General features: G+C 48.0%; 1 protein-coding gene across 1 annotated transcript; it reads left to right on the top strand.

Moving 5' to 3' along the window:
- Positions 1–776: 776 nt before the first annotated feature.
- On the top strand, positions 777–1,574 carry LOC148510591 (cyclin-dependent kinase 5 activator 1-like). The gene has a single exon (XM_088442551.1). It carries the CDS (start codon positions 777–779, stop codon positions 1,572–1,574), a length of 798 nt encoding a protein of 265 aa, XP_088298677.1.
- The last annotated feature ends 13,543 nt before the right edge of the window (positions 1,575–15,117 follow it).

Genomic DNA, 15,117 nt, shown 5'->3' with positions numbered 1-15,117 from the left:
GACCTAAAACTTACTGTAAAGATGCAGTTTTAGTCGGTGAGCAGAGCTCCTTACCTTCACCTGTGACTGATATCTAAGGTAAAGGGTCCGGGTGTATAAGCTAAACCAGATACAGAAAACACTGTTAAGACAAATCTCTGCAAACATAAATGAGATTTTCTATGTCGGTGAAATGTAAATTGACTCCCTCTTCTTTGGACTTTGGTTTAACACCGGTTTGTTATAAGGGGTTTTAATTTATTAGGAAAAAAAATCTCACACAGAACCTCAGAGTTAATGATTTATTTTAGGTAATTGCTATAATGAATTTCAAAAACTATAATTTCATTTTGATGGCTTGTGCTACCTGGGTGCCACAGACTTGCGTATTCAGTTAATGATTTTACTCTTAATATTTACACACTGGACATAGATAATCAGTGCTAGATTGGTTTACTATAGTTTTCTGCTGTTGCCTGGCCAGCACATTCAGTGTACTCACATAAGGTTATGTCACTTTTTGAATTGTCTAGAATGTTAGCAGTAGCTCATTAGCATAAATAACGCATCACAATCATCATTCCGTGTCACAATGCCCAATGTAAGCAGAGTACCTCTGACAACAACCTCCTGGACTCAGTTGCTGCCTAGTCTACACACGGGCAGCTTCTTTCACAAAGTGCTGGAAACGGATTGTGCCTATCTGATTGTCTGCAGTCAGAACCACCACAGATCCGAATCTGAATTTGATTCCTGCAGACATTTCTGCTTGCAGGTACCGTGGATAAAGAATAGGAATGTGGAATTGTCTCCCATTTCGGTGCTTCCGAAAGACGGGTCAGCACGAGGAAGAATTATCAAATGGGACCCATCATGCTGCTGTCAAGAACAGCAAGACTGGAAGATCTGTCGAAAGACAGTCGCTCATCTGGCGTTTTAGGCGGAGACAACGCAGACATGGTGAAACCGATGTCACTCACCTCATCAGAGAGAGCATGAAGGATTCTCTATCCTGTGTTGATTTAACAATTTTCACACAGGCCTCAGACAACACTTTTGCTAAGAAGCCTGCTTCTAATGTTGTTGAAGACCAGCAAGTGTTCTTGAATCCAAGATGCACAAAGATGCAGGCATCCACCAGCGAGCTCCTGAGCTGCTTTGCCCAGTTCATCTGTAGAAGTTGTCACCAGCTGAACAATCTGTCACCTACAGATATCATTTTATGGATGACAAGTATAGACGACTCTCTCACTGGATACTGGCAGGAAGAATGCTTCATCAACCCGGCCAATGTAGTGTTCCTCTACAAGCTCTGCCGAGAGTTCATTCTATCAGAGTTGGACAGTAAGCAAGACCTACTGGCATTTCTATCCACATGTCTGTATATATCCTACGCATACTTGGGTAGTGAGATCTCCTATCCAATGAAGCCATTCCTAGTGGAAAGTTCAAAGGAAGACTTTTGGAGCCGTTGCCTCTACATCATTAATTTCATGAGCTCAAAGATGCTGCGCTTCCATGCCGACCACCATTATTTCATCCAGATCTTTGTTGATCTCAAAGCTGAGGGTGAAGAGGAGATCAGCCTAGTATAGTACTGGACAAGTAATCAACATTACTCCAGGCTAAATACTATACACAGCAATCTTCACCATCCGATCCATGCTGTGAACTAATACAGCAAGCTTCACCATCAGCTCCAGGCTGTGCACTGACACAGCAGGATTCATCATCAGCTCCAGGCTGTGCACTGACACAGCAGGCTTCATCATCAGCTCCAAGCTGTACACTGACACAGCATGCTTCATCATTAGCTTCAAACTGTGCTCTGACACAGCATGCTTCATCATCAGCTCCAGTGCACTGACACAGCAAGCTCTACCATCAGCTCCGGACTGTGCTCTGACACAGCAGGCTTTATCATCAGCTCCAAGCCGTGCACTGGCACAGCAAGCTTTATCATCAGCTCCAGGCTGTGCACTGACAGAGCAAGCTCAACCAGCCACTCCAGACTGTGCTCTGACACAGCAAGCTCTACCATCCACTCCAGACTGTGCTCTGACACAGCAAGCTTCATCATCAGCTCCAGGCTGTGCACTGACACAGCAAGCTTCATCATCAGCTCCAGGCTGTGCACTGACACAGCAAGCTTCATCATAAGCTCCAGGCTGTGCACTGACACAGCAAGCTCTACCATCAGCTCCAAACTGTGCTTTGACACAGCATGCTTCATCATCAGTTCCAGACTGTCCTCTGACACAGCAAGCTTCATCATAAGCTCCAGGTTGTGCGCTGACACAGCAAGCTTCATCACCAGCACGAGGCTGTGCACTGACATAGCAAGCTCTACCATCAGCTCCAGGCTGTGCTCTGACACAGCATGCTTCATCATCAGCTCCAGACTGTGCTCTGACACAGCAAGCTTCATCATCAGCTCCAGGCTGTGCACTGACACAGCAAGCTCTACCATCCGCTCCAGACTGTGCTCTGATGCAGCATGCTTCATCATCAGCTCCAGGCTGTGCTTTGACACAGCAAGCTCTACCATCAGCTCCAGGCTGTGCACTGACACAGCAAGCTTCGTCATCAGCTCCAGACTGTGCTCTGATACAGCAAGCTTCGTCATCAGCTCCAGACTGTGCTCTGACACAGCAAGCTTCATCATCAGCTCCAGACTGTGTTCTGACACAGCAAGCTTCATCATCAGCTCCAGGCTGTGCTCTGACACAGCAAGCTTCATCATCAGCTCCAGGCTGTGCACTGACATAGCAAGCTTCATCATCAGCTCCAGGCTGTGCACTGACATAGCAAGCTTCATCATCAGCTCCAGACTGTGTTCTGACACAGCAAGCTTCATCATCAGCTCCAGGCTGTGCTCTGACACAGCAAGCTTCATCATCAGCTCCAGGCTGTGCACTGACATAGCAAGCTTCATCATCAGCTCCAGGCTGTGCTCTGACACAGCAAGCTTCATCAACGGTTGATTTGAATAGCCACCCCTATTTTCTGGACGAGCGAGCGCTAATTGCGTCCGGCTCTGAATCAGGCCCTATGCTCTGACACAGGAAGCTTCATCATCAGCTCCAGGCTGTGCTCTGACACAGCAAGCTCTACCATCAGCTCCAGACTATGCTCTGACACAGCAAGCTTCATCATCAGCTCCAGACTGTGCACTGACACACAGTGACTTGAATTTAGAATATTCTTTGCATTTACAATAAAATGTTTTGGGTTTTCTTCTATAAAATTGGTTGGTGTATTATTTTGCTTTACAGGTCTAATATATGGACAGGGTTTTACTATGCAATGTTTTGTGATCTTTTTTTTTCACTGTAACAATATCCTGCAGAGGGACCAGAGATCGCCTTATTGGACACCAATATCTGTTTGCAAATAGGATGTGGGACTAGTAAATATTTATCTAAAAAACCCAGGAAGCAGTGTCCCAGGTCTCTTCTTTCGGACTAGATCATTGTGGGCATGCTGCCATTGCCTTCATGAGGCAGCGCACACTATGGGTCCCTGCCAGCCACTTATCTGCTCTCCTCACAGGCGGTACATGCTACTGTCACCACGTGCTCCGCACAGTTCAGGAGGGAAAAGCGACAAGGTGAGAATTTTACTTCCTTGTGTCTGCAACACCCATCCCCTCCCTTCCCTCTCCCTCCTTCCCACCCACTCCTCTCCCCTCCTTCTCCTCTCATCTCCCTCTCCTACTATCATGTGTAAGCCTTAAGGGGCATTACACTGTAAGTGGCATTACTGTGCGGAATAATATATAAAAGCCACTGCATGACTTAATGTGTTATAAGGTACACTACTATTGTGTGGCATAATGTGTATAAGGGGTACTATGGTGTGGTACACTACACTGATTGAAATGGAGGGTGTCTTAAGTACACACCCCCTTTGAGTGGCCACTCCCCCATTGTCCAGATGAACTTCTTCTGCAATAACCAAATTATTGAGGCCACTGTGAATGCTGCAGGCACACCGTGGGCTCCACATTTAAAAGCACCCCTGCCAGCCCTTATCCACCAGCGGAGGTAGAAAGAACAACCAGGAGCTGGAGAACATACATGCTTCTGTCATAAGAAGAAGGATACATGAGCCATGTGACACAACGAGTCAGAGGGTGAAAGAAGTATAATAATATGCCTCTGGCTGTGACAGTTCTCACCACTGCCATCGCGGAGCTTCCTCCTGGCTATCACTGTCTGCTGCTTCTGATAAGTTACCAGAGGAGCAGTGCAGCGAGGAAGAGAGAGAGGTATAAAGAAGTAGAAAGATAGTTGCTAAAAGAGAGAGAAAGACAGAGAGTGTTTAGAGGGAAAAGGTGCAAAGATGAGGAAGAGATCCAAAACAGCGATATGGGCAAAAGGAAAGGAGATAGAGACAAACATGGGCAGAGCCATAGAGAAGAGCATGGGGTGGAAAAGGAACCAGTTGGAAAGAGGAAAGGAAGAGAGAGTGGTAGACAGAGAAGTAAAAGTGGACATGAGAGGAATGTACCAGTTATCCAGCCTCAGAGCTCCCGCCTGGCAGTAGGTCACCTCCCCCATCTTAGGACAATCCCATTTGGCTCTTGCTCCAGCCTTAGACATTAGTTCTATTGATCACATGGCTGAAAGGTTTAAAATGAGTTGAGACTTAAGTATTAGCTAATAAGCACTGGTCCTGGGTTTTTATAAATATGCAACGGTACGAGCAGCACAGAAGGCGTAATGGTTAGTATTACTGCCTCACAGCACTGAGATTGTAGGTTTGATTCCCACTACGGCCCTACCTGTGTGACATCTGTATATTCTCCCTATGCTTGCGTGGGCTTCCTCCGGGTGCCCTGGTTTCCCTGGTAGGTTAATTGGCTCCCAACAAAAAATAACCCTAGTGTGTATGTGTGTGCCTGTGGTAGGGTACATAGAGTGTAAGCTCCACTGGGGCAGGGACAGATGGGAATGTAAAGCGCTGGGGAATATGTGTGCACTATATAAATAACTGGTAATAAAATAAACGGCCATTCATGAATTGTAGCTCCAGGGCCATGCAGACCTTCATTTGGCACTGCCTAAACCTCAACTCTCAATGGGGGTGACCGTTGTCAGGCAGTTTGCGCTGCACTGTCTGCACATGAAGCTGCCTGTCTGTCACAGATTTGTACTGGTCAGACAGTGACAGGCAGCTGTTCTGTCAGTAGGGAGGCTGAGGTGCAGCTTGGGCTGGTTTTGTAAGAGACTGGGATGGAGGGACAGGAAGGAGAGACATTTAATTGTGTGCCGTGATCTGCCCAAGGAAGAGCAAAGTCACAGATGACTGTCATAAAGCTCACCTGAGGCATATATATATATATATATACACATACACACACACACAGACATACATACACACAGATATATATATATATATATACACACACACACATACATACACACATACATACACAGATATATATATATATACACACACATACACACACACACACACACACACACATACATATATACATACATACATACACAAATATATAAATAAATATATATATATATATATATATATATATATATGAGGCAGTCAATATCCTGCCGGAATCTCAACCACCGGAATCCCGAAGGTAAGTAGCGAGGGTAGGGCAAGGATTAGTGTTGAGGGTTACGGTTAGGCACTAAAGGGGGAGGGTTAGGACACCTACCAACAGGTGTCGGTATCCTAACCCTGTCAGGATGCCATTGTCAGGATTCTGACCGCTGGCATGCCGTACCCATATATATATATATATATATTTATATATATATATATATATATATACAGTCAGGTGCATAAATATTGGGACATTGACAGAATTTTCATATTTTGGCCTCTATTTACCACCACAATGGCTTTGAAATGAAACAAACAAGATGTGCTTTAACTGCAGACTTTCAGATTTAATTTGAGGGTAATTACATCCAAATCAGGTGAACGGTGTAGGAATTACAACGGTTTCTGTATGTGCCTCCCACTTTTTAAGGGGCCAAAAGTAATGGGACTATCAACTCAAAAAATAACCGAAGTTCGCATAGATCTGAGGGCATATAAACACCTAGGCAGGGATACGTGGAGTTAATAAATTAGGTAGGAAGGTTAGCTTAATGATTGACAGGTTGACACTGTGTTCGGATTGGTGAGTGCTGATTTAAGGGGTGTGGTCAGTAGGAGTGTGGGTAGGTCTATAGAGTTAATCTGCCTCTTTTGAACTTGATCTGCGTGCTGTTCGGACGCAGGTCGTATAGTTCTGTGTTTGAAGAGCTTTTTTTTTCTCTACAATCTTCTAATTCTTTCCCTCTCTATTCTCACATCTTAACTTCCTCCTTCTTCTTCCTATCTAACCTCTATTCTCTTTCTTTCACTGTCTAATCTAACTATGTCTCGCCCCCAGCGTGCCCGATCTGTCCCCGCCCGGCTGGCTGATGCTGCCGGGCTGGGGCTCATGCCGCTGGTCCCTCCGCCTGCCCCCAACGCTAGTTACCCCCGCCGGTCCTCCTGCAGATCTGGAGGTGCCGACGGGGAAGGTGCGGGTGGAGTCGCTCAGAGCCGCGCGCGCCGCTCTCACGGGTGCGCGCGGCGTCCACTCCACGATGCCGCCGGCCACCCCAGCTGAGTCCCGCTCTGGGGATTTAATCAGCCGGGGGTCGGAGGATGCCAGGCCTCGCGGGTGCGCGCGCCCCGCGCGCAGCGCAGTTGAAGTGATGGTCACCCCGGCGGCGTCCCACTCCGGGACGCTGGCCAGCCGGGGGACCAAAAGGAGACATAAGGGAGTGAGTCGGGAGCCAAACAGGGCTCCGGCTCACTCCATAACGGTGGGGGGGTGGAGCCAGCGGCCATTTTCTCAGGGCCAGGGTCAGCAGCCATCTTGCAGCGGGGGTGTGAATCAGGGGCTGCATGGTCTGCTTGCTGCCATGGGATCCCCCATGGCAGCCCCTGTACCCCCTTTGATCGATGGTGGCGTAAGACCAGCCAGCCAGGCTGGTCAGGCAGGCGCAGCACTGGATAACACTGCCATTGCTGGGCTGCTGGTGGCAGTGGTGGGCGCTCTCACGCCCCTGCTGTCTCAGCAGCATGGGGCTGCAGGGACACCTGTGGCCTCTTCAGGGGCTGCGTCGGTCAATGTGCGGGCGCAGCTAGGTCCAATCCTACAGCAGTTAGGTAATTTGTGCGGCCTCCCCCCGCAGAATCACCTGTTGCCGCGGTTTCCTTTGCCCCAGTAGCCGATGCGGGTGATGTTTCACATGATTCCGCATCTGTATCTTCTGTTACAGCTGACAGCGCGGCGGACGCTCACTTGGCTGCACCTACGGTGATCACAGTCAACCCAGCTACCTCGGGTTCCCCCGGGGTTGGCGTCATCGCGGATCCTGGTTCCCGGAACGTGGTCGATGTACATGCTTGTGAGTGCGATAGTTCATCTGATATTATCTCCACTTCCAGTTCTACGTCTTCTTCGGGCAATAGTTCCCGCAGGGCCAGGCGCAGGCGATCCAAGCGATCACGACGCCATCATTCTAGGAGACGCCGTCATTCCAGTGACAGATCATCAGGTAGTAGCACTAGCGTAGAGGGTGGGGCCGGTCCAGCCGACGTAGTACACTGCGCAAATACAGAAGTCACAAGGGGTTTACGGACGCGTGTTAGGAAGTGCATTCGCCTGGGACACTATGTAGACATGTTCACCCTCACGGCTAAAGCTAAAAAAGAGTCCGCCGCAGCAAAAAAGAAAGGAGGCATAGGGGTGGAGGCTTATAAGTCCTATACTAACTGGTTGTCGGGCTTTTGTGTCTTTTCTGCCTGCTATTTCAAAACCAGACCGTCCAAATACCTTAATGTTATTCGATATCTTCACTTGATTCATGGTCTGTTCCGGTCATCTCGGGGTGCGGCCTGGCGTCACTATGACGAGGAATTTCGCAGGAAACAGGATAGGGTAGTTAATCTTGAGCTGGGTTGTAAAGATGTAGAAGTCTGGATGGAGGTTTCTCAGTCTGCGGGGAGTACGCCTGAACCGTCCCAAGGTCGTCAGGTGCAATCCGCGACCACGGTGCCCGCTAGGACTACTGGTAATAATCAGGCAAAAGGAAAGTTTCGCCTTTAACCACGGCAACTGCACGATGGAGGGGTCGGTGTCGTTTCCGACACCTCTGCATCCGTTGCAATGCAGGCCACCCCAGCAAAGATTGCCCCAGAAACAGCGGGGGTCACCCAGCAGCTGGCTCTGGGCCTGCACCTAAGCGGGTTACCTCTGGATCCTCTAAGTAAAGCTATGTCCCCGATTCGGTTGGATGCCATGACCAAGTGGCTTAATTGGTATCCATTACGCGTTGATGCAGATTTTTTATGTTCAGGGTTTACAGAGGGTTTCCGCCTTCCAGTTTCGGGAGCAGTAAGTTCAGGATGTCCCAGGAATCTCCGTTCTGCCTATGATTTGCCACAAATAGTCAGAGCCAAGGTGATGAAGGGGGTCAGTCTAGGCTGCATGATTGGGCCCTTTGACTTACCTCCGGTCACGGGCTTGATTCTTTCTCCTGTAGGAGTGGTTCCCAAGAAAGCCCCAGGTAGTTACCGGCTTATACAACATCTGTCCCACCCCCCAGGAATGTCGGTCAACGATGCCATTGCCGAGGTCGATAGTTCAGTGCATTACCAATCGTTTGACGCGGCTCTCGGGCTGGTTTGCGCCTCAGGCACGGGCTCGCTTTTAGCCAAAGTGGATATCGAATCCGCATTCAGGCTGTTACCCTTGCATCCGGATTCTTTCCGTTTCATGGGTTTCAGGTTGGCAGACGGGTATTATTTGGATAAATGTCTCCCGATGGGTTGCTCAGCGTCATGTGCTTTCTTTGAGCGGTTTAGTTCCTTCCTCCATTGGTGCGTTACCACGGGATCCGGCGAGGTGGGTCTGGCTCACTACTTAGATTATTTTTTATGTGTGGGTCCTTCCAATTCTGATCGTTGCGATCGCCTCCTTTTTTCGCTACAAGCGCTCTTCACGGAATTTGGAGTCCCAATCGCGCATGACAAGACGGAAGGTCCTTCCACTTATTTAATCTTCTTAGGTATTGAGATCGATACTATTGCTGGGTGTTGTCGCCTGCCTCAGGACAAAATTTGTCGTTTGCAGGACGCCATACTTCTTGCGCTAGCATCAGGGAAGGTCACTCTCAGACAGGGTCAATCTTTGCTTGGTTTGCTGAACTTTGCTTGCAAGGTTATACCTATGGGGAGAGTCTTCTGTCGCAAGCTACAGCATGCTTTAGGAACTTTGCATTTACCTCATCATTTCCTGCGTTTGTCCACGGAGCACACACTTGATCTCGCAGTTTGGGATGTTTTTCTGTCAGGTTTCAATGGGGTGCGTATTTGGCCGTCAGTTCCGCAAACGAACCGTGGCCTGCAGCTCTTCACAGACGCTGCGGGTTCCTCAGGTTTTGGAGCCTTCTTGGATGGGTCTTGGTGCTTCGCCACATGGCCAGAGGAGTGGGTAAGGTTGGGACTGACCTCAAACTTACTTCTCCTTGAACTCTTCCCCATCATTGTATCACTTGAACTCTGGGGTTGGCACTTGCGCGACCAGTCAGTGGTGTTCTGGTGTGATAATTTGGGGGTTGTACAGGCCATCAACAACCAAAGATCCTCGTGCCTCCCGGTGCTGTGACTTCTAGCTTACCTGGTGCTGCGCGCGTTGCAAATGAATATTAGCTTTACCGCTAGGCACGTCCCTGGGGTTGACAATGCTATTGCTGACGCGCTGTCTAGGCAAGATTGGGTGAGGTTCAGGGCATTGGCTCCCTCAGCAGCTTTAAGAGGTGAATCATGTCCATCTCATTGTTGGCAGATTATCAAGCCGGCATGGAGGATCTCGCACGTCGGTCCGTGGCCCCTCGGACCTTGAATGCGTATCAGGCCTCATGGCACCAATGGGAATGCTTCTTACAGAGTCGGAGATCAGCAGGTACTTCCAAGCGTGCACTCATGATAGAATTTGTGTGGAGTCTGTTTGGTGAAGGCAGGTCGCGGGCTTACGTAGCCCAGAGGCTGGCCGGCATTTCCTTCTTTTTGCAACTGGCAGGAAGTAGGGATGTCACTAAGGGTTTTTTGATACAAAAGGTACTCATTCCTTTCGGATTGGCGCAGCGACTTTTGCAGCTTCTTCAGGTTCTTCTCCACAAGAGATCCAGGCCCTGGGGCGGTGGAAGTCCGACGCATTCAGAAGATATGTCCGTGTGGAGTCTTGATGTACTTTGTTTCAGGCTTGAGTGCTTCGGCCAACTCGTCACCTTTTAGGTGGGGGTCTCGGGGGATTTTGCCCTGTTTTTTGCCCTGCATTGGACACTGATTGGTTATCTACAATATAAATTTATTGAATATGATAGTCGAAAAATAAAAAGACCCAGCAGGTTTTTTGTAGGTTTTTTACCTTTGGTCAAGCCTTCCTTCCCCCCTCTTCCCACCCCACCCACCATCTCCCTCTGCAATATTTTAATCACAGTATCTCATGTATTTTTCTGTGTATTGCAGGTAGCATCCAGGATTGTAAGCCCATTTGGTTTGTCGGTCATTCCTATATGTTTTGGGCGGGGCAGTCCCGCTTTGCAACAGATGCTTCTGTTTTCCCTCGTTGGGATAGAGTGAGGTGGTTAGGCCACAGAGGTATGTGTTGGGGATCGTTATTGCCCTGTCTACAGACGGCAGCTGAGAATTTCGGTTCTCCTATAGTCTTGGTGATTCACCTGGGCGGGAATGATTTGTGCCAGCAGACGTCTCTCGAGTTGCGGCACGATATTATCCGAGATTTGGGTGTGTTGCTCAGTATGTGGCCTGATTGTGATTGTATGGTCCGACATTATTGCCAGGCTTTCCTGGAGGTGCAGGTATAGTGTGGTGGGGCTGGACAAGGCCAGAAAGAGAGTGAATAGATGGGTGTCCGAGAGAGTTTTGCAAATGGGAGGTTTGGTGGTGCGTCACCCTCTAATTAGGGTACAAGATGCCCATCTTTTTCGTAAGGATGGGGTTCACCTCACGGAGGAGGGGCTATTTTTATTTCTTGAAGGTATAGGTTTAGTGTTAGGAGGTTTAGTTTGTTAGGTGGTATGGTGGCGTACATGTTTCATTGGGAACATGTGTGGCGAGAAAGAACGGCAGTCTATATAAAGCGTCCACCTTGCTGCAGTAATTGGCGGTGCGACCCCCTTCAATGCACTGGTTAGGCTGATTTTACCCAACTGGGGTCAGCAGCACCTCTCGTCGGAGTGGGCTAATAATAGTGCATTGGGATGGGGGCTGGATACCGTCCAACTTGCCAGAGAGGGATATCAGCCCTTGCAAGTTGTTATATCACTCTGACACTTGAATTGGGATAGTGGCCCTTTTCAGTGAGTGCATTACATCCTTGCTTAAGTCAAGTGGGGCGTCAGATGACTCGCCGTTCTTTCTTATTCCACCATACTATGTTGTAAAAATAAATAAAGCTGACCATATTTTTTAATTGCATATACTTTGTCTCTTTATTTAGTTAAGTTGTAATAACATGTTTATGGTTGCACACATTATCTGCTGATAGGTAGTTTAAAATAACCGAAGTTTGGATAGATCTGAGGGCATATAAACACCTAGGCAGGGATACGTGGAGTTAATAAATTAGGTAGGAAGGTTAGCTTAATGATTGACAGGTTGACACTGTGTTCGGATTGGTGAGTGCTGATTTAAGGGGTGTGGTCAGTAGGAGTGTGGGTAGGTCTGTAGAGTTAATCTGCCTCTTTTGAACTTGATCTCCCACCCTCCCTCCCCGATTTTCCTTTTGTGTCTTGTGTCGGCTTTATTTGCAATGGCGAGAAAGAACGGCAGTCTATATAAAGCGTCCACCTTGCTGCAGTAATTGGCGGTGCGGCCCCCTTCAATGCACTGGTTAGGCTGATTTTACCCTACTGGGGTCAGCGGCACCTCTCGTCGGAGTGGGCTAATAATAGTGCATTGGGATGGGGGCTGGATACCGTCCAACTTGCCAGAGAGGGATATCAGCCCTTGCAAGTTGTTATATCACTTGACACTTGAATTGGGATAGTGGCCCTTTTCAGTGAGTGCATTACATCCTTGCTTAAGTCAAGTGGGGCGTCAGATGACTTGCCGTTCTTTCTTATTCCACCATACTATGTTGTAAAAATAAATAAAGCTGACCATATGTTTTTATCGCATATACTTTGTCTGTCTCTTTATTTTAGTTAAGTTGTAATAACATGTTTATGGTTGCACACATTATCTGCCGATAGGTAGTTTAAGCTATTTTATGGACAGGTGTGGGCTATTCCCTCATTTTTTCATTATCAATTAAGCAGGTAAAAGGTCTGGAGTTGATTCTAGGTGTGACATTTGCATTTGGAATCAGTTGCTGTCGACTCTCAATATGAGATCCAAAGAGCTGTCACTATCAGTGAAGCAAGCCATCATTAGGCTGAAAAATCAAAACAAACCCATCAAAGAGATAGCAAAAACATTAGGTGTGGCCAAATCAATTGTTTGGAACATTCTTAAAAAGAAAGAACGCACCGGAGAGCTCAGCAACACCAAAAGACCCGGAAGACCACGGAAAACAACTGTGGTGGATGACAGAAGAATTATTTCCCTGGTGAAGAAAAACCCCTTCACAACAGTTGGCCAAATCAAGAACACTCTCCAGGAGGTAGGTGTATATGTGTCAAAGTCAATAAGAAGACTTCACAAGAATGAATATAGAGGGTTCACCACAAGATGTAAACCATTGGTGAGCCACAAAAACAGGAAGACCAGATTAGAGTTTGCCAAACAACATCTAAAAAAGCCATTACATTTCTGGAACAACATCCTATGGACAGATGAGACAAAGATCAACTTGTACCAGAGTAATGGAAAGAGAAGAGTATGGAGAAGGAAAGGAACTGCTCATGATCCAAAACATACCACCTCATCAGTGAAGCATGGTGGTGGTAGTGTCATGGGGTGGGCATGTATGGCTGCCAATGGAACTGGTTCCCTTGTATTTATTGATGATGTGACTGCTGACAAAAGCAGCAGAATGAATTCTGAAGTGTTTCGGGCAATATTATATGCTCATATTCAGTCAAATGCTTCAGAACTCATTGGACTGCGCTTCACAGTGCAGATGGACAATGACCCGAAGCATACTGCAAAAGCAACCAAAGAGATTTTTAAGGCTAAAAAGTGGAATGTTATGCAATGGTCAATCCAGTTATTTATATAATGGTCAAGCTTCTGTTGCTCTGATACCAGGATGACTGTGTACTTCCTGGTTGTTGGATCGCACTATGAAATATAAGCACCGGTTATGACACCACATCACTAGTCACATTCACTCAGGGCTGGTCACACCCCCTACAGTGGCACACAATAGGCCCTTCATAAATTTCAGCTCCAGGCCTATGTGGACCTTAATCTGACACTGCCTGTACTAACTCCATATCTGTGGCTTCCTCTCGCCCTTTAGAGCTGGCACTCACCTGCTCCCCTATGCCACCTGCCTTTTCTGATTTCGGGACTGATTCACATGCGGCCTCTAGGAGAACAGATGAAGCACCTACACCCTTCACCTTCCGAGCACCCCATGCATCGTCACTCACCAAACAGCCGGCACCACGAACACCCTTTCCACCGTACACCGTCTCCTGTACCACCATCTGAGGCTCCGACACCAACTTTACTGGCTCTTCCTGCTCCAAGGATACCTCAGATTCATCACCAGACACTGTACTCAATTTTCCTGTTTGCAATGGCTCCACCTTCCTTTCTGTATTCTTTCCAACCGGGAGTAAATCTTTCACCATAGCTTCTTTTTTAAATTCTCTCAGTAGAACCAATTTCTTTCTGGCAATTTCCAGTGTTTTATCCAAAGCATCAATTTCCTCTTTCAATCCCTGCCGCTCCCATTTAAAGCCGGAATTCCTTTTTTTACTTTATTTGTTGTTTATTTTTGCATTTATCCTCCTTATTTCCTTCTGCATTTCTTCAACATTAAAGGATGCATAGATATCAATCTCACCTTCTTCAGAGGATTGCTCCATTTTGAGTTGCAGACTTCCCTCTGTTACACAACTGGTGGGATCCAGCATCTCCACCTGAGTTGCACTACTCATGGAATCTCCCACCAGCATACTAGAGGGTCCTGCCTCTTCAGGGATCCCCTGGCCATGAGTCACCAACGTTACATCCGCAGGGGTATTTGGCTTTTGACTTGCCAGGACCCCTGCTGCCAATGGGACCTTTCCACCATCCTCCACCGGGACACATATCCTGGACTGTATCCACCTGAGCAGGAAGCTCTGTGACCTGTCCCCTCTGCCCAACATTCTCCTGAACAGTCTCCAGTGAGGAAGCCGCCCGGACCCCCCTGCCGACACTACTCCCCGCCGGGAGCAGAGCCACTAGAGCCGGGGTCACCTGACCGGTGCCTTCCGGATCACGTGCTTCCGCACATACTGCCTCCGGGTCGCGTGTTACTGAAGACTCCTCCGGTGCACACCTCGCGATGGATGCCGCCTTCTCCATACACACAGCGGGGGTTACACAGCAAGACTCACCCTCCACTTTGTCCACAGTTGGCGCCATTAGTGCGGTCAGACCCTCTGCTGGCAACTGCTGTTTCACTTCAGATGCCATTAATCCATCTGCTCCATCCAGACCTCCGGGCTGACTTGCGGACGTATGAACCCAAGATTTCACCTTCTTTGGTACCTTTGGCATTTTCCCTTATACCTCCTCAGCCAAGTATAATCACTTAGGGCACACAGGGGAGAGAAAACCCCACTTGCACTGCAATAAACGGAAGTTCTTAAGCCAGATAGGCCATACCAGAGTCACGGCCACACTTCCCCCAGGCAAAGGCAGCCTGCCTGGGGAAGCCTACAGGGGAAAGCCCCCTCCCACTCAGTCACCTACGAATACCATGAGCTGCTGCAACACACTACCTCTCCTGATGGATGCACGCAGGCTATAGATATATGATGTATGCACGCAAGCTATAGATATATGATGTATGCACGCAGGTTATAGATATATGATGTATGCATGCAGGCTATAGATATATGATGTATGCACGCAGGCTATAGATATATGATGTATGCA

The sequence above is a fragment of the Taudactylus pleione genome, unplaced genomic scaffold, assembly GCF_031769625.1.
Source record: "Taudactylus pleione unplaced genomic scaffold, aTauple2 ptg000314l, whole genome shotgun sequence".
In the NCBI taxonomy this organism is placed as follows: domain Eukaryota; kingdom Metazoa; phylum Chordata; class Amphibia; order Anura; family Myobatrachidae; genus Taudactylus; species Taudactylus pleione.
This window is presented reverse-complemented; position numbering and strand designations above follow the sequence as displayed.